This window comes from Podospora anserina, chromosome 2 (genome assembly GCF_000226545.1).
Source record: "Podospora anserina S mat+ genomic DNA chromosome 2, supercontig 2".
NCBI classification, from domain to species: Eukaryota; Fungi; Ascomycota; class Sordariomycetes; order Sordariales; family Podosporaceae; genus Podospora; species Podospora anserina.
In genome coordinates, this window is record NW_001914858.1 from 2,364,356 (window position 1) to 2,387,922 (window position 23,567).

Genomic DNA, 23,567 nt, shown 5'->3' on the forward strand with positions numbered 1-23,567 from the left:
CTGCGGCCAGCTCCGACCAGACCAAGCTTTTTGCCAACGCCAAGGGTCCCCTTATCCAATTGACCGTTGGAGAGACATGGGGAGCCTCACATTCACTTCAAAGTGAACTTGGAGCTGGAAAAAGAGAATCTCATCAAAATTATGAGCTGGCTTACCTATCCATAGTTGGCTGGCCGCACACAACAACATCCCGTCCTACCTCCCACATGAAGTTCTTTCTGCAAACTCTGCGACTCTTCTCCACAGCATCCCGCGTGCAGATACCAGTATCAAAAGCACCACAAATCCCCATTATCAAGAGAATGAAGCCTCTCATTATCATCTATGGGTCAACCGGCACCGGCAAGTCAGATGTAAGTGCATCTCATCTAGCCTTGGCGTTCGTTGTTGACCACTGTCCCATAATAGCTCGCCGTTGAGCTGGCCACCCGCTTCAACGGCGAGGTCATCAACGCCGATGCCATGCAAATGTACAAAGGCCTGCCCATCATCACCAACAAGATCACACTCAAAGAGCAGAAGGGGATTCCTCATCACTTACTTGGTAACATCGAACTGGGCGAAGATCCCTGGTTCGTGACCCGCTTCAAGCAGGAAGCCACTCGTATGATCTCTGAGATCCGTTCCCGAGACAAACTTCCCATCCTAGTTGGTGGCAGCTCCTACTACATCGATGGCCTCCTATTTGACCAGAGACTTGTGGAGAACCAAAAGACCTCCGAAGAGGGCTGGATCTCAAACCGCGAAAAACTGGCAGCGCAGCATCCCATCCTCAACAGCTCAGGCGAAGCTATGTGGGCCAAACTTCGCGAAGTAGATCCTGCCATGGCCGACAAATGGCACCCGAATGACGTCCGCAAGATTCGAACCTCGCTTGAAATCTACTTTGCTACGGGCCGCACAGCATCAGAAATCTATGCAGAACAGAAAACCAAGAAACGAGCCAGATCGCCATATCAGGACCCAAGTCTTGGTGATGTTCTCATCTTTTGGCTCTATGCCCATCGCGACCCCCTCAACACTCGTCTCGACAAACGAGTGGACAAAATGGTCAAGAACGGTCTGGTAGACGAAACTTCTGAAGTCTACGAGTACCTCCAATCTCGTCTAGCCACCGGGGAAACAGTCGATCGTTCCAAGGGAATCTGGCAGTCTATCGGATTTCGCCAGTTCGAGCCTTATCTCCAAGCCCGGAAGGAAAACCCGGATGATGAGGCCAATCTAGCAAAGTTGATGGCTGCCGGGATAGAGGATACCAAGACAGCGACCCGCCAGTATGCTAAGTACCAGCTAAGGTGGATGTCTACCAAGACCCTCACTTCTCTCCAGGAAGAGAACCTGATGGACAAGCTCTATCTCCTTGATAGCTCCAATCTCGACACCTGGCACCAAGAAGTCTTGGAAAAGGGCGTTTACATCGCCGAGAAGTTTCTTACCAGCAAGGAGTCGCTCCCTGCTCCTATCTCAATCTCAGAGGCCGCTCGTGAGGTGCTGGCCGAGGCGCTTGAGAGGAGTAACCGAAAGGATACACCATGTCGAAAATACTGTGAGGTGTGCGAAAAGACTTTGCTGACCGAGGAACTATGGCAACAGCACATCAAGAGCACGAAACACAGCAAGGTGGTAAGAGCAAAGAGGAAGAGGGCGTTGATACCCGCCGACCGCGTTCCATCAAGGGCGCTTACGAAGGTTGATGATGATGATAGCAATTTGGAGCCAGAGACAAAAACACAGAAGATCGAGGACGAAAATCTACAAGAACAAAATTTGGAAGGCAAATAAAAATGAACTATCTACCACACATCTTTCGGGCCTCGAACCCATGCCGCAGACTTAGATGCGGGCCACACAACCAAACTTAATTTCAGGCTTTTGCAACCAATTCACCTTTGACTTCTCGACTTCTTTCCTCTCTCCTCAATCCAAATAGGTAAACTCAGCAACCATGACCACCTCCAACCCACAACCTCACCCTTACAACCCCGGCACCACCCTCCACCTCCACACTCATGTCCTACCCCGCCCTTTCGGCACCATACACGCCTGCTTCTACGGTGAGCCCAAAAAGGTCTACAACAAATACAACGGCTTCAACAACTTTCCCGGCTGCCGGGATCAGATATTGGATTTCGTACTGGATAACCGCCCCGTCAAAACCACCCCCATACCCCTCGACACCATCCCATTCACCATCACCAAAACCGTCATCGGCCCCAAGCCATTCGACCTTGACAACTACCGCCAGGAAGAAGAGGAAGAAAAAAGAGAGGGAAGTTCTTCAAAACAGTATTAGTGACAGTATAAAGAGAGTCAAAAAAAAAAAAGACAAAACACAGAGGGCCACGGCCCTGCTTACAAAAAAAAACTCAAACATATTGTTCATCAAAAATCTCAGTTTTCCATTCCATCGTCTGTCTGCTCATGAACCCCCAATTTTTGTATACCATAAATTTTGTGTAACCAAGCAAAAGAAAAATCCTCCAAAAGCCCACCCACCAACGCAGAAACAATGGTATCACCTGCAAAGAAGAGGGCCATACATGCATGCTATATACAACCAAAAGCCAAACCCAGTCTTCTTTACAAGACCAGGTATCTCAAGCCTCAATCTGGCTCTTAACCCACTTCTCCAACCCTCCCCTCGCAATGATCTCCTGCACATTTGGTGGGAGCTCACCCACCTTCTGGCTCCACTGCTGGCCACCCTCACCCTCGGTGACAGTGACCTTGCTCCTCCTCACATCCCACACCAACTTCCAGCCCGTCCTCCGGGTAAGCACCTTGTTACCCTCACCATCAGCCTTGAAAGTCTCCCTCAACCTCTGCACCAGCCTCGGTACCTCAACGCCCATCAGCGCATTGTTGATGCTGTTCCTGCTAAAAATGTTACCAAAGCTGCCTGAGACCACAAGCGGAATCTTCTTGGCCAGGATAGCAGTAGCAGCCTGCTCACGCGAGCTACCACAACCAAAGTTGAAACCAGAAACAAGGATATCACCCTCCTTGGCCACCTGGCCAAACTCCTTGTCGTAGTTCTCCATGCAGACCTCGGCCATCTTTTCGGTGGTGACGTTGTCTTGATAGGTGTACTTGCCGGGGTAGATACCATCAGTGTTGATGTTGTCGGCGTCGCAAAAGACAATCTCGCCCTCGATCTTCTCAGGGAAGCCAGGGAGGATCTCGGTGAGGGTCTCGGCCTCGGCAGCGGACTCAGCAGCAGCAGCCTCGTCACCAGAGAACTCCTTCTCAGCACTGGCAATCATGCTGTCGGCCTGAGCGATCAGCTTGTCGAGAGCCTCCTCAATGCTCATGGCCTTGTCCTGCACCACATCTCCGTTACCCTCGCCAATGATGACCTTCTCGACACCCTCTGGCTTCTGATACCAGCCTGGACCAGCAATCTTGCCCTTGAGGGCGCTGGCAGCAACGACTTCGGGGCTGGCAAGATAGGCCTTGGCATCGGTAGAACCCATTCTGCCCTTGAAGTTGCGGTTGCTGGCGCTGATACCGACCTCACCGGGCTCGAGCAGACCAGTTCCGAGACCAATGCAAGGGCCACAGCCAGAGGGGAGGGGCTCGGCACCAGCGGCAAGGAGCACCTGCCAGTCACCCGCCTCCTCAGCAGCCGCTTGCTCCAGCGTAGAAGCAGCAGCAATGTAGAACTTGACACCCTCAGCAACCTTGGGAATAACGCCGTCCTTGGCGACTTCCCTGAAGACATTAGCGGCGGCGGCGATATCAGAGGCACGGGAGTTGGTGCAAGAAACGAGGTAGGCCTTGTTCAGCTTGATATCCTGGGCCTCGAGGTCCTTAAGTGGGGTAGCAACCTTGACGGAGTTGGGGCCAGCAACAAATGGCGAGAGAGTAGACAGGTTGAGATAGAGTGACTTGGCATAGGTGGCACCAGGGTCGGCTCTGAGCTGGTTGTTGATCAAATCGTCAATCTTCTCGTGTGTGAACTTGCCCTTGGCGGCCTCGGGGTTGAACATGGCCGCCGTCGTCGCCTTGGCTCTGAGCCATTGCTGCAAGACAGAGTCGATAGGGAACAGTCCACTGAGAGCACCCCACTCGGTGGTCATGTTGGCGATAGCCAGACGGTCATCGATGGAAAGGCTACGCATGGTCTCCTCAGAGCCGGTAAACTCGATGGCGTGGTTGAGAACGTCGTCATTGTTGAACAGACCGCAAAGAGCGACGATCACATCTTTGCCAGTTACTCCAGGTGGGAGAATGCCAGTGAGGGTAACCTTGGCAATTGGGGGAATCTGCCACCAGGTTCGCCCTGTAGCCCAGATGCTGGCAGCATCGGTGCGCACCATGGGTGTACCCAGGCAGCCCACACCACCATACATGTTGCTGTGGGAGTCCGAGGCAACAGTGACGGTTCCTGGCCACGCATAGCCCTCCTCCACCATGATCTGGTGACCAATACCCCGACCAGCAGGATAAAAGTCAACGCCGTGCTTGCCAGCAAACTCCTCGATCTGACGATACTTTTTCAAGTTGGCCTCGCTCTTGTTCTGGACGTCGTGATCCAGCGTCATAACGACCTGCCTGTTGTCATGAATCTTGGAGGCGCCGATGGACATGAACTTCATGGCGACTGGCCATGAGTTATCGTGCGTCATGCAGTGGTGTGGTGCGAGGGTCACATAGTCGCCAGACTTGACCGTCTTGCCTGGCGCAAGGCCCACCGAGTATCTCTGGACGATCTTTTCGGTCAATGTTTGTGGTGTTTGGGTGGCAGACTTGGCGGAGGGAAGAGGGGCAGCGTTCTCGAGCTGGGAGTGGAAGGCTTCTTGACGAAGGCGTGGTGTTGTGGAATAGGCGGCGGTGCGCACTCGAGGAATCGACAATGGTCGCTGACTCCTCGCTGACAGGAGGACCTGGCGGCCACCCCGGCTTGCGGCCAGAGCTAGACTTCTTCTCTGGTGGATGGTTAGCCAATGAGTCCCAAACGAGCTTGTTGTTCATTGCGACATACCACAGGCGCAAACATGATTGTCTTGAGAGAGCAACAATCTCGCCAATTCCAAAAAACACACAGCGATATCAAGACGAATGGAGAGTGGATTGCGGGATCGGAGGGGACGATTGCAAATGTCTCCAATTCGAGTGGGCGGGCGACATGAAATTTTAGTGGGGAGTGGCCACCGGCCGGCAAAAGACCCCTGTCGTTTGGACCCCAGATTGCCGTTCGCCCTCACCGTTCACCGCACTGCTCACGTGCCCACCGGCAGAGGGCTCACCGTGGCCCTTGGCATCTTTACGGAGTACCGCGGTGCCATGATACCGAACCCACCTCGTCTATGACCTCAGCACCATCTAAAACACCGAGGAATTTGGGCGTCGATACCCCTGGTGAGCCATTTTGATGTACATGGTTTCATTATGAGCCACAATTCGCACAATAAATCAGCCCGCAGCCGGGACCTTTCATAACTTCAAAAGCATGTGATCCCGGGATACTGTGCCGTGCTCCGTACTTCTTATTCGCAGGACGGGGAGCGCAGGCTCCGGACAGTTTGTATGTCGGAGCAAATCCTGCCCGGACATGTGACGGGACCATACCGGCAACATCGCACACCTTCCGCAGACCTGTGTATCGCCAGAGGCCTCCAGAAATGAGCTGTGAGGCGGTGACTATGGTATACGTATGCGGTATGTGTAGATAATTTCCGAGTTTTCCGTCGTCGTCGAATGATTGTTTCGAGTTACGGCAAGAGGCGCTGGTAAGGTAAGGGCTGGAAAAGGGGCCAACTTGACAGTTCCATATCCAACACTGTGGGTGACCTGGGATCTCCATGTGTGCAGACTTGTTGAGCCTCACGAAGTTGAGGTTAAAGTAAACAAACTTGCGGTTACAGCCGAAGGAAACCCAGAGCTTTGGGAAGATGCAGATGCTTGGTAGATACTGTTATGGGAGCTTATTTAGGCCACCCCGGGCGTGCTCGTGTTCGCATTCCTCGCATCTTGAGCTCCCGTCCCAAGATCCGCGTATTCAGAATCTTATCGATCAAGGGGACAAGGTTAGCAGCGCTCCAATCAGCCCAATCGGGGAATTCGTGGCCCAATCACAGCGGCTATGCGCCAATAAGAGGCTGACAAAGCCGTCCTATTTCCTATCGGGGACACACCAACACCGATGTCCGACAAACAAAGAGATGCACAGAAGCCGCCCAGACTCCACCAGTTGCATTACGTAGCCGGCACGCACACTTCCCGGCCACATTTCGCAGTCTTTGCGAGGTGCCAGTGGACCAGAGAAGACCAAATCGACACAGTCCTGAAAAATCCAATTGAAGATATCTCCACTTGGAGTGCTGGCTGTCCCCCTGGCCCCTGTCGACCAAAGCGAGGGCGGGAAGATTCCGGCGGTACACAAGGAGCTCTTTGGGCATCCTCTTTGAAGGAACTTTGGATGACTCTGCCAGATTCAACTCACCTCACTCGATACTTACGAGCATCTCCCAATAAGCATCAGATATCCCCGCTCCTGCAGCGTCACTTCAAACTTTAACCGTGGGTACTTATACGCCGAGGTGGGTGGCACAGGTCACACACAGTGTCGCTGACTGAGCTTAGGCATCCAGGGTGTTATTATTCAGGGAGAGCTTCTTTCGAAAACGAAAACGGTCTGGGAGTGGAGTTGAAGATCTCTCCCGCCATCTACACACCGCGCCCACGGTACGGCACCTACTAAACCCCCACCATACCCATACCTCTTTTGCCCCTCCATTCTTAACGCCCGCCACACGCCCTCGCCCTCGACCTTGTTCTTGAGGTTCCGACGAGGTTCCAAGTTACTCACTCCTTGCGGTAGCTGCTAGGTTCGAAAGAATACGGATTCGAGAAAATAGACTCGGCGTAGCATCATGCTAGCTGATTAGTCCCAATTCGCCTCTTCTGACTCTTTCGTTGTTGGTCTTGTTTCTCCTGCTCTCTCCGACGCGCGCAAAGGCAAAGGTTGTGCCACGGCTTGTTTTCTTCCGTCGCCATGGCATCCTCATCCACCCCAAGCTCAACCACTTCGGCCCCCGTATCGAACCCCTCCGTCGCGCCGCCACCCTCGAACAAGCCCACGCGCATTCTTGCCTGCGTTCTATGCCAACACCGAAAGATCAAATGCGATAGAAATTTTCCATGCTCCAACTGCACCAAGGCCAATGTCAAGTGTACACCATCCACTCCCGCCCCTGCGCGCAAGCGAAGACGACCAAACCAGGACCTCCAGGAGAGGCTGGCTCGCTGTGAAGAGTTGCTCAAAGAGTATGCGACCGAGAAGCCCGAGGGCAGTGTGACGACGCCAAGAGCATCGCAACAGCCCGCCTTCGATGAGAGCTATCTCAAATGGCAGCCAGCCGGCCAGCTGGTTAGGGATGAAGGGAGCATGCGGTTCATAGACAACCCGATGCTGAGCTCTGTTTATGATGAGGTGGGTTGTTCTTGTCGCCTGTGTATCGCAGTGGAAGAAACATGCACTCACATAGGATGCGTCCCATACAGCTTCGAGCAATGAGGCAAATAGTCGACTCGGATGACCACGATGATAGCACGTCTGATACTGCGCCTGATGAGAACTCAGATCTCCTCCTTGGCGATGGCTCCCCCAACATCAAAATCGAGACACTCTGGCCAGATGCCGCCCATGTGATACGTCTGTGGCAGATATATCTGGACAGGGTCAACCCACTGACAAAGATTATACACGTCCCGACTTTGCAACCGTACTTGGCCGAGGCGGTCGGCGGGTCGCAGTCATTGCCGAAGAATGTCGAAGCGCTCCTCTTCTCTATTTTTCTCATGGCTGTTGTCGCGCTAGACGCAGATGAATGTCAGAATCTGCTGGGTTACTCGAGAGAGGAAGCGCTTCAAAGGTTCTCGTCGGGTGTGCGGTTGGCCTTGCTCAGGCTGGGCTTCCTTAAGACCCACGATTTGACCATTTTGCAGGCCCTTGTGATCTACTTGGTATGTCCATCAGCATCGTCTTGAAGGCGCTCCGGCTGCTAACACGGCGCACAGATCTCTCTACAAGGTCGATACAATCGCCATGCCGCGTGGATTCTCAACGGCGTAGTTATTCGTATCGCCCAAAAAATGGGAATGCATCGTGATGGCGAAACTCTTGGTCTCCCCCCATTCGAGTCTGAAATGCGCCGTCGGTTATGGTGGCAGATCATCATGGTCGATTCCAAATATGCCATCTTCTCCGGCCTCAGCCATTCGCTCCTTCCACGAAACTGGGACACAAAACCGCCCAAGAACCTCAACGACGCCGACATCTTCCCATCAGCGACAGAGCCATTCCAGGACCGCGAAGGGCCAACAGAGATGATTTTCTGCTTACTTATATACGCCTTTGCTAAATTCCTGGTGGAAACTCCGGGCTTCGATACCATGTTCTTGCTAACCTCACAAAGCGACTTTGTATCCGAACGTGATGGAGGAGGCCCTCCTGAACAAGAAATGATCGAGTACCGGCGGACGGTAGAAACCTTGGGCAACAACCTCCTCAGCATTCTCGACAAGTATTGCGATCCTCTCGCCGGCCCAGTTCACCAAATGGCCGTCAACATGCGGACGCACATCATCGATAAGATCATGGAACTCATTACCCCAGCCAAACACCAGCCAGAATGGGGCGGAGAGGTCCGCACACTCAAAGACAACACCTTCAAAATCGCCATCGGCACATTAGAGCACAACGAAGCAAACTACATCTCCACCAAGGACAAAGGCTTTATGTGGTTTTCCCTCGCACACTTCCAGATCGATATCTTCATGTACATGGCCGGCCAACTCTGCCACCGCACAGAAGGTGTACTAGTCGAACGGGCTTGGAGACAGGTTGAGGTGGTTTACACGTTTCACCCCGAGCTATTCGACACCAACAACAAACTCCATGCCGCGCTTGCAGTGTTTATCTTGAAGGCGTGGAGGAAGAGAGAAGAAACACTCACGCAAAGGACAGGCCACAGACCAGAGACACCGTTCTACGTGGACAGGCTAAGGACATCGATGCCAAACGATGACTACAAATCGGAGCCTACACCACCAGATCCTTACACACCGGCGGCTTTGGCAGTGGGGGCACACACAGGCATCCCGGACAACAATCTGGACTCATTCCTGGGGTACCTGGATGCTAGCGCATTGGACTGGGATATGTTTGGGAACCAGGTAAATGGCGGGGCAGGAGGCTCATCTTTTGGCGCTTTTGGGATGGGCCCCCAGGTAGAATGGTGATCTTTTTTCTTGGGATACAAGGATGGAGCTCGCGGGGAATATTTTTGGTGGATAAGACAAAAGAATCTTTTTGGTTTTGCTGTCTTTTTACCTTGGATATATGGCGGAATTTTACATGTACATGGCTTATTATCTCCAAGACCGGGGGAAGCATAGGGGAAAGTTGGGAGGTGGTCTAGATACCTTTTTATTTGTTTGTTTGTTGATCATGCTGGCAATGTTGATACCTTTGTTGGTATCATTGGGCTTTTGTTTCCATACCGGTCCATGATTTGTGTGTAAAAACTCTACTCTTACGACTTTGACGATATTTAATTTTTTTTTGTTTTTTTTTGTGTTGGACATGGGATGGGCAGCATGGTGGGTTGGTGTGAAGTTAGCGGGAGGGCTGAATCACATTTTGAAGTATTTTTCAGTGATCCTGTCGTTTGCTTTTGTGTACACATGAGATGTTGGGTCACTGTATAGGATCACCCAGATGCAACACTATTCTTACAACCCCCCCCCCCCCCAACAACAACAACGAAAAGGGAACTCAGCTGCCAGTCTGGATCACCATCTGCTGCAGGCGCTGTATTCTTTGGGAAGTCTGCCTTATTTTGACATGTCACCAGAAGCGGAAGTAACTCCGATTACTCCCGGGTCGGGCTTCGGATATGCTGGTCAGAAGATGGAGGGCTTTGCTGACCGCATGCCTACCTCTCCCACCAGCCAACCTGTAAGAAGGGGTCCTGCTGGATGTGGGTCAACCAAGTTGGCTGCCCAACCGAGAATTCTCGATGATTTTATCTGACCAGTCACTGGCTGACACAACGAAGCTCAACAATGCAACTTTACCGGACCCTTAACGGGGTGGAGGGTATTTTAACGCTGGGATGGATGGGGCGAAGCTACCTATCAAGTTCACCTTATAGATGACAGGTAACTGCATCATGCCAGGATCTTCTCCCCCCACCCGCACATGTTGTTCAGTCACGGGGGTCGGTCGATATCGGCTTGACCGGGGCCTATTAACGAACAAGGAAACAAGACCTTCCACTTGGAATGATGAGGGCCCTGAAGAAAAGATTGGTAGTCCTGACAAGAGAACCCATAGACCACTGAGTATAGTAGGACGGCTTTGGATATATATTACGGGATCGTCGAGAAGCATCAAGCGATCAGCAGAGGGGTCTGTTGACCATCTTTTGGGCCTCTGGATGCTTTCATCACTTTCTCTGCTTTTCTGTGCACGGCCGGACGGTGTAAAGCAGCGAAATTGAGCTTCGCAGGGACGATGGTTGACTTGTGTTACCTTCCCCGATAGACGACCTGCATGTTGGGGATGTTGGTAGGTACCCAGGGAGGCGGGGGACTCAGCCCTATTGATGTTATCATCTATCTTGATGGGCGGAAGGGAAGGAGATCTTCCTGTACCGCTAGTATACCTTTTCACTAGAACGGGATTCGGGCAGATCTTGGGTCATTGTTCGGGTATTTTGTTCTCGTGAAGATAGATTCGTACACCTCCTCACCTGCAGGGTGTCGCTGTAGTCATTCAGAGTCCACAAAGTACCTGGCATGCCTGTCTCATCTTTACCTATCTAACAACCCTCGTCTCTCCAGGACTTTGGATGACTAAGGGGAAAAAAGCATATACTTCCGCCGCCGAAGGAGAATTTAAAACTTTTAACAATAGCAGCAGTGTACAATTCACAAATCACAACCACCAATCCCTTTGTAAGTAGGTTTATAAACACATTTCCATTCTTTCCCGGAATAAGGTAGAGCCAAAACTCAAAAACAAAAAGTATATACAACTGAATCCTCCTCAAATCCCATCCCATCCAAACTGATGCTGATGATTTATCCTCCCCCCCCTCCCCCCAAAACGCAATGCTATGCTATGCCATGCAAAAAAAAAGAAAAAAACCCTTCTTTTCCTCCCAAATTTTTCTTACATCTCCCCCCTTCCAAGAATTCTCAAAGAGAGAAACTTAGATGCACTGGCTGTAGTAAGGGTTGAGAACAGTGCAAGTAGAGCCGGAAGCGCAAACGGTAGGGCCAGTCCAGCCGTTGCCACCGCACTGTCCCCACTTGGGAGCAACACCAGCACCGCCGGTAGGAGCGGGAGCGGCAGAGGTGGCAGGGGCGGAGGTGACAGTGACGAGGGTAGTGGTGGGGGGCTGGACGACAGGGGCGGAGGAGGTGGTGACGACGGGGCCGGCGGTGGGGGTGACGACGGGAGCGCCGGGGAGGGTGGCAGAGGCGGTGCGGGTGGCGGTGGACTTGCTCTGGGGGATGGAGCTGACGGCGCCGGCGATGAGGGCAGGGCCGGGGACGGGGTAGTTGGGGCTGGCGACGTAGGGGTTGAAGAGGATGCCGGCGTCGTTGGCGCGGTAGAGGGAGGTGCCGGCGACACCGGCGGGGGAGTTGTTGCCGTTGCCGACGATGCGGAGGTTCAGGCACTGGGGATAGGCCTGGGCGCCGTTGGGGGAAGAGCCGCCGTGGAGGGCGATGATCTCGTGGCGGAGGACGTAGTTGCCGGCCTTGAGGTCGGCGGGGATCTGGACGAGCCAGCTGTTGCCGTTGGCACGGAGGTCGTCGGCGGCCCACGTGCGGGTGTTGGGGTTGTAGCCGGCACCGCCGATCTTGAACCAGCGGAGGGAGGTCTTGTCGACGGTCTCGCAGGGGCCGTTGCAGTTGGCGAGGTAGTCGATGACGGGGCCGATGTGGGACTCGGGCCACTCGGGGGTCCAGACGATGGAGATCTTGTCACCGGCGTTGACAGTGGCAGAGCCGCCGCCAGGAGCAGCAGACTTGTGGCAGATGATGTCGGTGGTGCCGAAGTTGTTGGGCTCGACGAAGCCGTTGTCCTGCTGAAGAGCAGACCAGCCGATCACGGTAGGGGGGTTGGGCTGGTAGAAGTGGGTTGTCGGGTCATAGTTCTGGTAGTAGACACCGTTCACGATGATGTGGGAGACGTGGCCGTGGGCGGCAACGAGGGCAGCACCCGAGAGGGCGGCGAGAAGGGTAGCGGCCTTGTTAGACATGGTGAAGAGATGTGTGTGCTGAATCTCACTCTGAAATGAATAGGTGAGGATGTTTGACCGTGGGCTGGTGATGGCTGGAGTGCTGATCGACGGATGAAGAACCAGAACCAAGGGTGACAGCAACGGCGATCTTTATACTCGATGGCTTTGGGCATCTCGGTCCATGTTACCGCAGCATTCACGACATATCACGTCCAGTGAGGTGGACCAAAGGCGTTCTGGGTGTTCATGGAGGAGGTCTGGGCGCGGTGCTAGCGGAGCATGAAGGAGGGCATCCCGGGGCCGAATCGATCATCGGCAATGATGTTGAATGACAAGGGGCGACCAACCAAGGGCAGTGTGGGGTAGGCGAGGCCGTGGTGATGGAGGCTCAAGGCACCATGCACCCCAACCTGGGGAGCATGCGGTCAGGTAGCGAGCTTCCCAAGAGTCTGGTCCAATTTGGGGTGCCCTGTTTGCACATGTTGGCGCCACCAAAATGAGGGAGACGGCGGCAGGGAGGCCGGTGACAAGACAAAGCTGCTTGGAATCCGAGGTCGACTGAAGGAGATATCGGACTGCCTTCCCGCCTTGGAGCCCGGGGAAGAGAGCCTCAAGAGGGATCAAGAAACGATGTGATTGGCGAAGGCTGACAAGAGCTCGATGCTGGTTCCCGGCAGACAGTTCAACGCTCTGAGGCACCAAACCGGATTAGGATTACTTGGATCGTGGAGAGGCTCTTCCGTGCCGTCTTGGGAAAGACGAGCGATCCAGGGGAACGGGGGGGTGGTCCCCACTTGGTTTGTGGGGAAAATGTAACGGCGTTTCAACTTAGCGCGCCGTAGGGAGGTGGTGTTGGACGGTCATGGACGGATGAATTCGGTGACATCCGAGAGGTGTAGAGTTGCAGTCTGAATTCAGGCAAAAAGTTGGCAAGTCTGGCAGTGGAGCGGATAATCCAGGTCGACACAAGCGACCTCGCCAGAGACAGGTCGGGGATGCCCTCAGCCTGCGCTGAACCCGACTCCAAGGTTCTCGCAATATCGAGGTCGCTTTAGTTCGACGGGCTCAATACCGAGTCGCAGCACGGGAACGGGAGAGCTCGTGGTTGACAGTTTCGGCTAAAGAGTAGCGCTCCCAGCAGACAACGTGGTGGACGGCATTTTGCATTGACGGCGTGGGGAAGGCAATGGGAAAAGTATAAGATGGCCTGTTTCCAACCAAATTGGAGGACGAACAAGGCGAAACAGCTTCCCCCAACTTCTGCGGTTCGCATGGAGATCGTCGCCGATAGTGCCTGCCGCCACTGTTCTCGGCCGCTTAAACGCTTTAGCCAAGACTTCGTCTGAAAAAGGGGGCAAGAAGGCTTCACTCTGGTAGTGCATAACGTCATCATCTGTTCCAGCTTAACTTGCACTTGGCTTGCAAAGGCTCAAGCTTCACATCTCGCGAGAGGCTCGGCAGCAGGAATTTCAGATCAGATGGCCAAGTTCACGCGCGGCTTCCCGGCGCGGGCTCCTCCACGACCGCCACCGTCCCGTCACTCCGATGCTACTATCCACCACAGAGGCCCACATCGACTACAACGATTCTCCTCTATTGTCTCGAATCTTCTAGTTTTTGATTTTTCTTGTCCTGCTGACAGTCTCTTTCTTTTCAAGATTTTCATTCATGTCGATGTTGTTGTTGACTATGGCGATGATGTTGATATGATGTCCCTCACTGTGGGCGACTTGAGAAGTTGGAAGGGCCGGCCCTGAGGTTCATGTGTGACTCTGAGTTTTGAAAGAGTTCCCATTGTGAGAGCTGTGGAATCGCGCCATGTTTGCCCGAGCAGCACACCCTCTCGGACGCAGGTCTACCCACCACTGCCCCGTTTTCGGCTTCGTTGTCCAAAACAAGACTGACCATCATCTCTAGCTTGCAAGTAAAACATCCGACAGCGCTTCATGGAGCGTTGGATATGTGCGCGTTCAAGTGGAGAGACATAATTATCATTGGTGGAATGCGTGCCCGGTGTAAAATGCATGCTGGTGGTGATGATGCTCCTCCTATCGCGAGAGAGAAACTGAGCTGCAATGAGAAACCAACATCACCCTATCTTGAAGCTAATTCAGCTAGCACCCGACTAACTCGAAAAACTGCGGTGTCATCTCTTCCTAGGCTGGTTTTCTTGTTGGGGATTTCAAGAATAGAATATCAAGCATTATGAGGTTGAGGTCCTCAGTTTTCGAATTCAAACACCTCGCTGCCTCCCTGTCTTTCTCGTGACACCAGCCACATCATCAAAACCAACATCGTAGGTCAGGCGCCGGCATCGGTCAAACACATCACCATGACAATGTCCAAGATCTCATTGATATCGAATGCAAGGAACCGCCCAGCAAGACCTGTTCACGTATCTTTGCTGGAAAGCAGTCCTAAAACGCAAAATGGGCCATAATCGACCAAGAGACTCGTCCCAACATTGTATTTCGTCTGGGAGCAAGCGACCGTAGTTGGGGTCGAGAGCCGCTGCTTTAGCTTAATAGGGGTCTTTTCAAAGGTGGGTGAGCAAGCGACGGGAGCAGAGAAACAAGTTGCGAGAAGAGAATCTTCAAGGACACTTTCCACAATTGTTTGTGGGGGCGTTTGGCAGCGTGCCATTATCACCGGGGTCTGATGGCCAGAATTGGAAGAATGTCACCAGACCTATCGAAGACGGTGAGAGAGGGGACGTCTTGGACACAGGGATGGGCGGCCGCCGTTCTCACAGCAAGTAACCATGTATGTCTGCAAGAATGATTAACAGGCATTAAAATTACCAACAGGCCTTCCAAATAGCCAGTATATCTTCTTACAAATGAATCACCGGGTCTCTAAACGTAGTTGTGGAGCAGCAATACCTCAAACCTCCGACTGTTTCTCCCCTGTCGGTTGACAGAGCATGCAGCCTTTCCAAGGAATATTGGCGCCGGAGGGTCGGCTTCTGGAGCAACATAAGCAACCTCGAAGCTACGCCATCATACGTGTCACGCTCAGGAGTCTGGCTGCAGGCTAGGACAGTACCCTGACAGAAGTATAATGGTGACGACAGAATGCATTTGGTAGAATCAATACTAATCTCATCAACATACCGACCCAGAAGCCCCAGTCCCAGCAAAAACACCATCCCAACTCCAAACGCCCTACCAAAGTGTGTACAATATGTTCCCTCAAATCGCATCATGGCCTCCAACTGGTCCAAGGTCTTGGCACAGATCCGTGCCGCATCCCCAGACTCGGGCCTCGAATCAGAACCGGTTGCTTCATCCGCACCCTTGCTGCCAACGGTCGATCCCGCCCCCACCATGCCGGCAATCTCGACTCCACAACTCAAACAGAGCTCCCGACGACATTCCTGTTCTTCAGTCTCGTATATCCAGCTCTGTTGTATCTCCTCAAACATCTCGAGCCTCCCCAAAACACCACCGCTGCTAACCCCACGAGGGACGCAAACAGCAAGAACAGATGCTCACCAATAGCCAAGAACATCTTGTTATCCCAGTTCACCCAAGTCCCACCTCTTTCCTGGGTAAAAAAGATCCACTCGTCCGCCTCCGGCCTGTCGTCCATGATCAACCGGTAACCTCTGTGTTCCATCTCGGGATCTGCCCCAGGCTTCGGCAGCAACGAGTGGTACTTCTCCCACACAGCCGTTTCGAACCACTGCCCACTCGCAAAACTGATGGTGATGTAAGGAAAGAAATAATTCCAGTCGTACTCCATCAGTGACATTGTAACGAGGTTCCAGAACGGGTGGCGAGGCTTCGACGCAAGGATGTTGTTCGAGAGAGCTCCGCGGCCGCCGTCGGTGATCCAAAACGGATAGTATAGTAGAGGTGTCAAGTCCGTTTTGCAGCCCTGTTGCAGAGTATTATAAGTATCTTGTCCAGTTGAAGGATGGGGAAAATGACTGACATTGTCCAGATCCATGTATATTCCCCCATGATGATACAGCAAAAAGTACCTCACGGCATCCACCCTCTGCACCTTGTACCGATACCCATCATACGTCCTCAAAAACCAAGGGTATTCCCTTTCGATAAATTCTCTCGAGGTTCGTTCGGTCCACAACTATCATCACCACCCAAAGTCAGCATTCCCATCCCCGTCATTTACACAACCCCCACCTGTACCACCACACAAACCTACCTTAAACTCCCACCCCGGATTCCTCTCCACACAGCCTCCCCTAACCCCCTCCCAATCCCCCGGCAAACTATCATTCCCCGGTTCCTTCCAATTGTGAAAAACCTGATGCACAATCTTTGGAATATGCTGAACCCTCTTCCCTCCCCCCCCCAACAACCCATGTCCATCCTGGTTATACGCCTCAAGCGCATCCGCCTGCCGTAGCTGAATCCCGGCATGCTGGAAAAAGAGGCCCACAAACGCCACCAACCGCGCGAGAATGTACCCCGTTCCAGCCAACAACACCACCGCCCAAAGGATGACGGATATCTTGATCGAGATCCGCATCTTTTGTCTTTCCCCGTCCACTGTACTCGGTCGGTCGGCTGGCTCGTCGCCGGGGGGCAAAAAAGTAATATATGTAAGGATAGCAAGCAGCAAACAACAAAAGCAGATACCCACACGAAATCAATACGTCACATCCAAAATGGCTCTCTCTGCATCAACAACAAAAAACAATGTTGCCAAAAGGAGAAAAAGGCAGAGAAACAAAAAGTGATGTCAGTCCCAAAAACTTCCCAGGCAACCCCCCGCCCTAAATTTCCCGCCCAAAGTCCGACGTCAAAGTAAAAAGGGAGAGACAGAACCCCCGAGCCCAGGCCAAGTTTAAAGTTCAGCCTCTCTCCCTTCCCGAGTTCCTACCGCTCCCGAGACATGCACCTCCCTTATTACCTACAAGGGAGGGCTGGAAAGCACCCGGGATTCCCGAACCCGAACTTCCAACACTTTCAAGGCAGGCACCCAGATCCACGAAAAAAAGCAAGACCGTTTGCGTGGCTTGCGGCTGTGTATTGCTCGCACCGCATGTACCTCCTCCCCTTCCACACACATGGGGGACACCGTTCGTGCAACCTGCACCACGCGCGCTTGCGCACTGTACGAGCAGCACAGCAGCACCCTTCGGCTGGCGCTGAATCACGATCGGCCCTGAGAATGACAAATGACAGACATGTGCCCGGGCTTGTCTTGGCATTAGCCCGGACAAAGAATTGACAGGTTGCCGGTGACTGCTATTACAATTATTAGCTCTATGGTCATGCTCTAATGATGTTTGTCTATCCGAAAAGTTCCCCAAATCCCTCCGGTGGTATAAGCCTCACTGAGCATCCTTCCCGTGTCGCTGTCTCAGTGTCTAATTTGACCATGTATAATCGCTGGCTGTGATGCCACCAGCCCCCGTCGCTGTACACCAGTCAGCATCATCCAACTAACAGCGGCCAATGAGTCCAATCTCACCTTATCAATACAGCCTCAACTCAATATCGCTATGCCTAGCACTTGAGCTCAACTCCAACTCCAAATCCACTCTATGCTTTCGTAATCTCTTCGTTTGGTGATCAATCCCTCCTACTTTCATACCCATCAAACGTAGGACACTCCCTTTCCAGCTTCCTCACCCTTCTAATATTAAACCCCGACACCTTATCTTGCTCCTTCACTTCTTCCCCCACTATCATCCACGGACTGACATGACACCTCCCCGTGGATGACTCCCACGTCCAAGCGATACACGTCTTGAAAGCCTTTTCCGTGCACTTCTCCATGCAATCCTGCGCCGACGCAACATTCTCATGCGTGTAAACAGCCTCATCCACCGGCCCAACATAATCCCAGTCCAAAGTCCAAGCATCCACCTCTGAATCAAACGGCGGCGCAGACCGGAAAATAACACACACATCCGGCTCTGGCTTCCCCCAAGCCCAACCGGTCCCGATACTAGCGCGAAACCGCCGGTTGTACTCCGCCAAGCACTCCCATTCACTCTTGACATCCCGCAGCACAATCCTCGACATCTCCTCCCTCTGCTTCGGATCCTTGATCGTCTTCTTCGTCATTTCAGGATCCCACCTCCAAGGAGCAGGCACCCCATAAATCTTCCACAAATCCAACCAAAACACCGGCTCCGTCACATTCCTAAAATGCTCCCCAACGTCCCTCATCATCTCCGGCTGAGGCAACGTGTGAAAGCTCAAGATAGGAGAACACATCCTGTCCCCTCTGATTTTACTCCTCCTCGGCGGCTCCCCATTGAACAAATACGCATACCTCTCATCCAGATAAATTCCCACCCTAATCAGCGCCTTCGCCAACAACCGATCCCCCCAAACCTCATCCAAACTCTCCAAATAACTCGTCTTGAGCGCCTTCGGATTCTCCTTCACCAACGCCCTCATCGCCGCCTGCGACAAGATAACCGCCGACCCCCCATGCGCAAACCTCGCCCGAAAGTCACCAACGGCATTACCAAGATAGTGCTTCTCCTCCGGGTCAAAATGTCCCAAAAACCTCTTCACACTCGTCTCCACCAGAAAAGTATCATCATCCACCAGCAAATACCACTTCTTGTCCGGCCACCTCTGATACGCAAACTCCAGCCCAGGTATAAACTTCAACGCGTCCAACTCCCACCCAAACTCCTTTGACAAACCCCCCGCCAGCTCCTCATCCTTCGCCCCAACAGCAGCAGTCAACCTCTCATACTTCCCCACCCTCTTATGCCCCAACAAACCCCCCAAAATCGGATTCTCCAACCCCCTCTCCACCATATCATACACCTTGACCACCCTCTCCCCCCCATCACCCAAAACCATCTCCCCCCCATAATCAGCAATCACAACCACCTCCCCCCACCCCCCAACACTCTCAAACCAAGCCGGAACCCTCCCCCGAGTCCCATACCCCGTCTTCAACACAACCCCCACATCCCTCCCCCAATCAACCTCGTACTCTGGCCTCTCCCTCAAAACCCACTCCTCACTTGGCCTTCCCCCGGTCACCAGTCTCTTCCAGTTCCACCTCACCCCCAACCTCAGCGTGGAATCATACGGCAGCACCGCCGCCCCGAGCAAAAAGCAGACAATGACAAAAAGGGGAAAAGACAGCCAGTTTGACTTGAGGAAGCGGATCGCTCTCCTCAGGGGCCTGGGAAGGAACCTCCTTGTTGATCGTCGACGACGGGGGGTCCACCCAGAGCCCTGGGCGATGTTGGCGTAGGGGTTGGCGGTTTGGGGATGGGGTTGTGGAGGATGTGATGGTGAGGGGATTGGGGGTTCTAAAGAGGTGTGTTAGTCCACAAGATAAAAAGGGGAATGGGGGGGACATACCACCGATTAGTCCACGGACAAAGTCAGACAGTGTCATGGTGAAAATCTCGCCTCTCTCTGCTTGCGGCTGGTTGACTCGGAGACGAACACAAATCCAGTTGAATGAAGAAGCCTCTCATGAAAAAAGCAATTAAACACTGTACTTTCATAACCCCATACCCATCATAAGAAGAAACCTCAAATGAGGGAGATAAAAAAAAAACCCAAGCAAGCGGAAAGATAACAATCAACAAAGGTACGATCAATGCCTTGCTTGCCTTGTCTAACAGAGAAAAAGAAATTAATGTTGGATGATGATGGTCAATTCTCCCAAAAATAAAAAGTGAGAGCTCAAGTTCAGGCAACGCGCATTGCGCCTTGGCACCGCTGAGCAGTCGCGACTTGGCTTTTGCTGCAGGGGTGGTGGCGGTTGGTGCAGACGCTCGGACCATATCGCCAACCCCCCTTGAAGGAAGGAGCCCCTGAGACAACAATGGCAAGAGCAAACCTCTCGAACTTCAAATTATAAAAATTGCATGTGAGGATACAGGGCTCATGGCGGCTACTCCCAGAATTCAATGTATTTCTTCTATTCCCTACTTGATTTTATTTTTGCCCACAATAAATCGACAGACCTTTGATCTCTAAACCTTATACCCCCTCCCTCTCATCCTCAAAGGAACACCTCAAGGTTAATCTCCAAAGTGCTCACCGGGTATCTCAGATCAAACTTCTCCAACACCGTCGGGTGCAACACACCCAACTCGCCAATCCTCTTCAGCTCACCACCCAACCTCACATAAATCGCAGCCGCCCTCCCCTTGAAGAAGGTTGGCTCGTCAATCTCCTGGATGAAATACCCATCGGCCTTGCTTGGGTTCTCCTTGACCGCATAGTCGATGCTCTTGCCCTCTAGGCCCTCCTCGTGCGTTACAAAGGCAACCTTCAGCATCGTCATGACGCGGTCCAGCAAGCCGTGTACGATTTCGAAACCGCTCGTCTTGCCATAGTAAGCAGCCGCCCACCGCCTCTCGTTTCTCGCCTTGCGCTCAAGGGACTCATCCTTGAAGACGACATCCGCCGACTCGATGATCTGGAGAGGCAGCTTCATCGCCTTGTTTTCGCTGAGCGTCTTGAGGAGACCTGGGAGGAGGGATGTCCGCGCGACTTGATACTCGACGGTTCTGGGGTTGGCGAGCTTGACGGCGGTTTTGCCATCATCGACACGGTTAAGCCACTCGAAGTTCTCCTCGTGCGAGCAGAGAATGAGAGGCATGACCTCAACCCAGCCGGCCATGGCGCATTCGGTACGGACGATATCGCTGAGCTTGTTGATCATGAGAGGCTTGCCGATGGTTACAGACCTGTTTGGTGATGAGCGGGGGAGGCTGTTGAAACCGTAGGCGATGGCAACATCTTCCATCTACACCAAATTGTCAATATCCCATACCGAACCTTGAGAAAACGGGAACAGCTTACCACATCGCAAGGGTGCAAAACATCAGCACGAGTTGGTGGCACAGTAACCTTGACAAACTTGGGATCCGAAGATGGTTCAGCCTTGTACGCCATCTTGCTCAACAACTTGCAGATAGACGCGGGGGACTCGCTCAGGCCAGTAACCTGGTTCAGGTAGTCAACCTCAACATCCATAGTGCGGGCAGCCAAGCTTGGCGTTACCCGGGTGGTGCCGTTGTGCTCGGAAACCACCTTGACAGGCTCGATTGTGAAGGGCTCGGCGCAGTACTGAGAGAACATGGCGACCATGATGTTGCAGACAATATCCAGCTTGGTCTGATCGGTTGCAGTCATGTCGATGAAGACATTCTTGGTATCGAGGGTAATCTTGGAGCGCTCGCTGTTGATGATGGGGGGGAGAGAGCAGATCTCTCTGTTCGCGTCAAGGATAACCGGGTAGACGGGCTTGTCGCGGAGGATGTGGAGGTAACGACCGAGATGTCTGTCGGTCTCGTAGAAGCTCATGAGCTCCTCACCGTTGATCTTCTTGGTCTGGTTCAGGGGGACAAAGTTGATGTCCTTGGGTGGGAGGGCCTCGTAGGTGAAGGGGCCCTGGATTGTGTCGAGATCGTGGGTACCGATGCTACATTCCAGCCGTCAGCATTCTATTCCTTCTGCGCAAAGCCAGCCTCGATGCCGAAGTCGGAGCCACCACACGTACGCAACCAGTGTTCGTTGTCTCGCAAGGTTCTGGTGGAGCTTGTCCTGCAGGCTGATGAAGGAGTCGTAGGAGTCCTGGGTGAACTTGATGTTGCGAAGGATCGCGCCGGCAGCATAGGGGCGGACCTGCTCTGTTTCCTTGGTGATGATGAGGGTCTGCATCTTGTCCTCTGGGATGTCGGCCAGCTTCCAGTTTGGTGTCCCGTGTTTCCCGCGGAAGATGTTTAGGTGCATCGCAATTCCTGAATAGTTCCTCTCAGCATGTCTTTTCCCCTTTTCCAAACTCTCCTCCCTAAGGCTCCAACCAAAAAGGGGGGCGTCATACCCTCGAAGCACAACATATCATAACGGTTGGCGGGAATCTCGATCGCCAACTCGGGCTTCTGATCCTTGGGGCGCGAAGGGTCATTCTCGGTGTCCTTGTCGAGCTCAATGCCAAAGTCGAAACAAAGCTGCTGGAAGCTCTCCTCGGTGAACCTGTTTCCCAAGAACAACAATCGGTCAACCTCCTCCTGGTCATGGTGGGATAAGCAGTGCGCAATCTTACTGCTCGCCGAGCTCTTCAAAGAGCCGGTACTTGTCGACGTTGATGGTAGGCATATTGAAGAAAATGCCAATCAATTTCTTTTTCCTTTGTGTCGTCGAACCGATCAAGTGGAGCGGAATTGAAAACGACGTAAAAAGCCTTCTGCTCCGGAACGGTTGTCTTTCTAAAACTCCAAGGCGGCTAGGTTCGTGAACATTCAGACAACACAGGCCTAACTCGACTCATCCAACGCCCCCAGTCCGGCCTGGAGGGGCCGCACTTGGCTGGGATGACTCAAAATGCGGGACGGGTTTACTGCCGGGCGTCACCGCTTAATTTCTGATGGAGGGGTTGTTCCCCCACTCACCTTGCTCACCTTCCACTCGCCGCGCTCCTTCTGTGCCCCACCGACAGCGCACAGACAATTTGCACCTGCTCTCAAATTTGCAAGCGTGCACAGACCATCTACCCTCCAGTATATATTGCCCGCTCCCCTCCCATATTTTCGTTTGCCTTTTCTTCCTTTTTTTCTTCATACTTACCTTGGCTGGCCTCCGGGAGATCAAGAATTCCTAGAGGTATGGCGAAGAGCCTTCATTGCACATCGAGGAGTTCTTCGTCATTGATTGTCCTACGGGATCGTCATGGCTGTAATTTTTGATGTTTTCCACACCTTTTTTTTCATTGTGCGCTTGATTCTGTCGAGCCATGAGGAAGAAAATTTCATTCCCATTCGCATTGTCATCAGTGTCTTGATTTTTAATGCGGAAAGCTGAAAATGTTATGGGTTCGGGTGTTGGAAGGCCGCTCGTTCAAATGTCCCAATCACATCATGTCATCGTGGCGTTGAAGTCGCGACTTGCATGTCAACAAAACAAGCTATCGTATCGTAGCACAACCACAAGACACAACACTCGCTCCTGTGTCAAAGTCTCTCTTCTCTATATAACATCTGCTTCCTACCGTGGTATATGGTCGCAAAAAAACTAAAACCGCAAAAAGCGAAAGAACAAAAAGAAAAAAGTAATGGTATCTCTTGTCGCAGATTTAAGAAAAACAAAAATCCACTTAGAATTAAGAAAACAATAAGAATGCAGAGGCCATCCATCCCCAATTCTTAACCAAGACAAATATCCCATCTCTATAAAGTCCATCCATCCATGGCTTTCGAAACAAAAGCGACCGACCGATCGACCGACCAAACCAGCCCAAGATAATATCCATCGACTCGAAACAGTCCATCCCGCCGGCGCACGCGCTGTTGAGAACGCAATGATGGAAAAAAAAAGGCTTTCCTTTTAAAACAAATGC

At 52.7% G+C, this 23,567-nt stretch overlaps 8 protein-coding genes across 8 annotated transcripts, besides 1 other annotated feature; 3 read left to right on the forward strand and 5 right to left on the reverse strand.

Moving 5' to 3' along the window:
* Positions 1-462: 462 nt before the first annotated feature.
* PODANS_2_6500 (uncharacterized protein) lies at positions 463-1,782 on the forward strand (the record flags this gene model as incomplete). The annotated part of the gene is made up of 1 exon (XM_001911390.1): positions 463-1,782. One exon carries the CDS (start codon positions 463-465, stop codon positions 1,780-1,782), a length of 1,320 nt encoding a protein of 439 aa, XP_001911425.1.
* Positions 1,783-1,945: 163 nt separating this feature from the next.
* PODANS_2_6505 (uncharacterized protein) lies at positions 1,946-2,293 on the forward strand (the record flags this gene model as incomplete). Its single annotated transcript, XM_001911391.1, has 1 exon — positions 1,946-2,293. One exon carries the CDS (start codon positions 1,946-1,948, stop codon positions 2,291-2,293), a length of 348 nt encoding a protein of 115 aa, XP_001911426.1.
* A 304-nt stretch (positions 2,294-2,597) lies between these two features.
* PODANS_2_6510 (uncharacterized protein) lies at positions 2,598-4,999 on the reverse strand (the record flags this gene model as incomplete). Its single annotated transcript, XM_001911392.1, has 2 exons — positions 2,598-4,928; positions 4,985-4,999. 2 exons carry the CDS (start codon positions 4,997-4,999, stop codon positions 2,598-2,600), a joined length of 2,346 nt encoding a protein of 781 aa, XP_001911427.1.
* Positions 5,000-6,910: 1,911 nt separating this feature from the next.
* Positions 6,911-9,246, forward strand: PODANS_2_6520 (uncharacterized protein; the record flags this gene model as incomplete). Its single annotated transcript, XM_001911393.1, has 3 exons — positions 6,911-7,435; positions 7,507-7,968; positions 8,023-9,246. Coding segments are annotated over 3 exons (2,211 nt in total), but the record flags the coding sequence as incomplete, so codon positions are not given.
* A 1,976-nt stretch (positions 9,247-11,222) lies between these two features.
* PODANS_2_6530 (uncharacterized protein) lies at positions 11,223-12,278 on the reverse strand (the record flags this gene model as incomplete). Its single annotated transcript, XM_001911394.1, has 1 exon — positions 11,223-12,278. One exon carries the CDS (start codon positions 12,276-12,278, stop codon positions 11,223-11,225), a length of 1,056 nt encoding a protein of 351 aa, XP_001911429.1.
* Positions 12,279-15,611: 3,333 nt separating this feature from the next.
* Positions 15,612-16,757, reverse strand: PODANS_2_6540 (uncharacterized protein; the record flags this gene model as incomplete). Its single annotated transcript, XM_001911395.1, has 3 exons — positions 15,612-16,139; positions 16,197-16,352; positions 16,431-16,757. 3 exons carry the CDS (start codon positions 16,755-16,757, stop codon positions 15,612-15,614), a joined length of 1,011 nt encoding a protein of 336 aa, XP_001911430.1.
* Positions 16,758-17,806: 1,049 nt separating this feature from the next.
* PODANS_2_6550 (uncharacterized protein) lies at positions 17,807-19,303 on the reverse strand (the record flags this gene model as incomplete). Its single annotated transcript, XM_001911396.1, has 1 exon — positions 17,807-19,303. A coding segment is annotated over one exon (1,497 nt), but the record flags the coding sequence as incomplete, so codon positions are not given.
* Positions 19,304-20,225: 922 nt separating this feature from the next.
* PODANS_2_6560 (uncharacterized protein) lies at positions 20,226-22,330 on the reverse strand (the record flags this gene model as incomplete). The annotated part of the gene is made up of 5 exons (XM_001911397.1): positions 20,226-20,975; positions 21,032-21,653; positions 21,732-21,972; positions 22,056-22,207; positions 22,278-22,330. The coding sequence occupies 5 exons, from the start codon at positions 22,328-22,330 to the stop codon at positions 20,226-20,228; spliced, it is 1,818 nt and encodes a 605-aa protein (XP_001911432.1).
* A 460-nt stretch (positions 22,331-22,790) lies between these two features.
* Positions 22,791-22,931: a sequence feature (Similar to U1 spliceosomal RNA (RFAM RF00003) (Erpin: E=3.5e-04);~snRNA).
* The last annotated feature ends 636 nt before the right edge of the window (positions 22,932-23,567 follow it).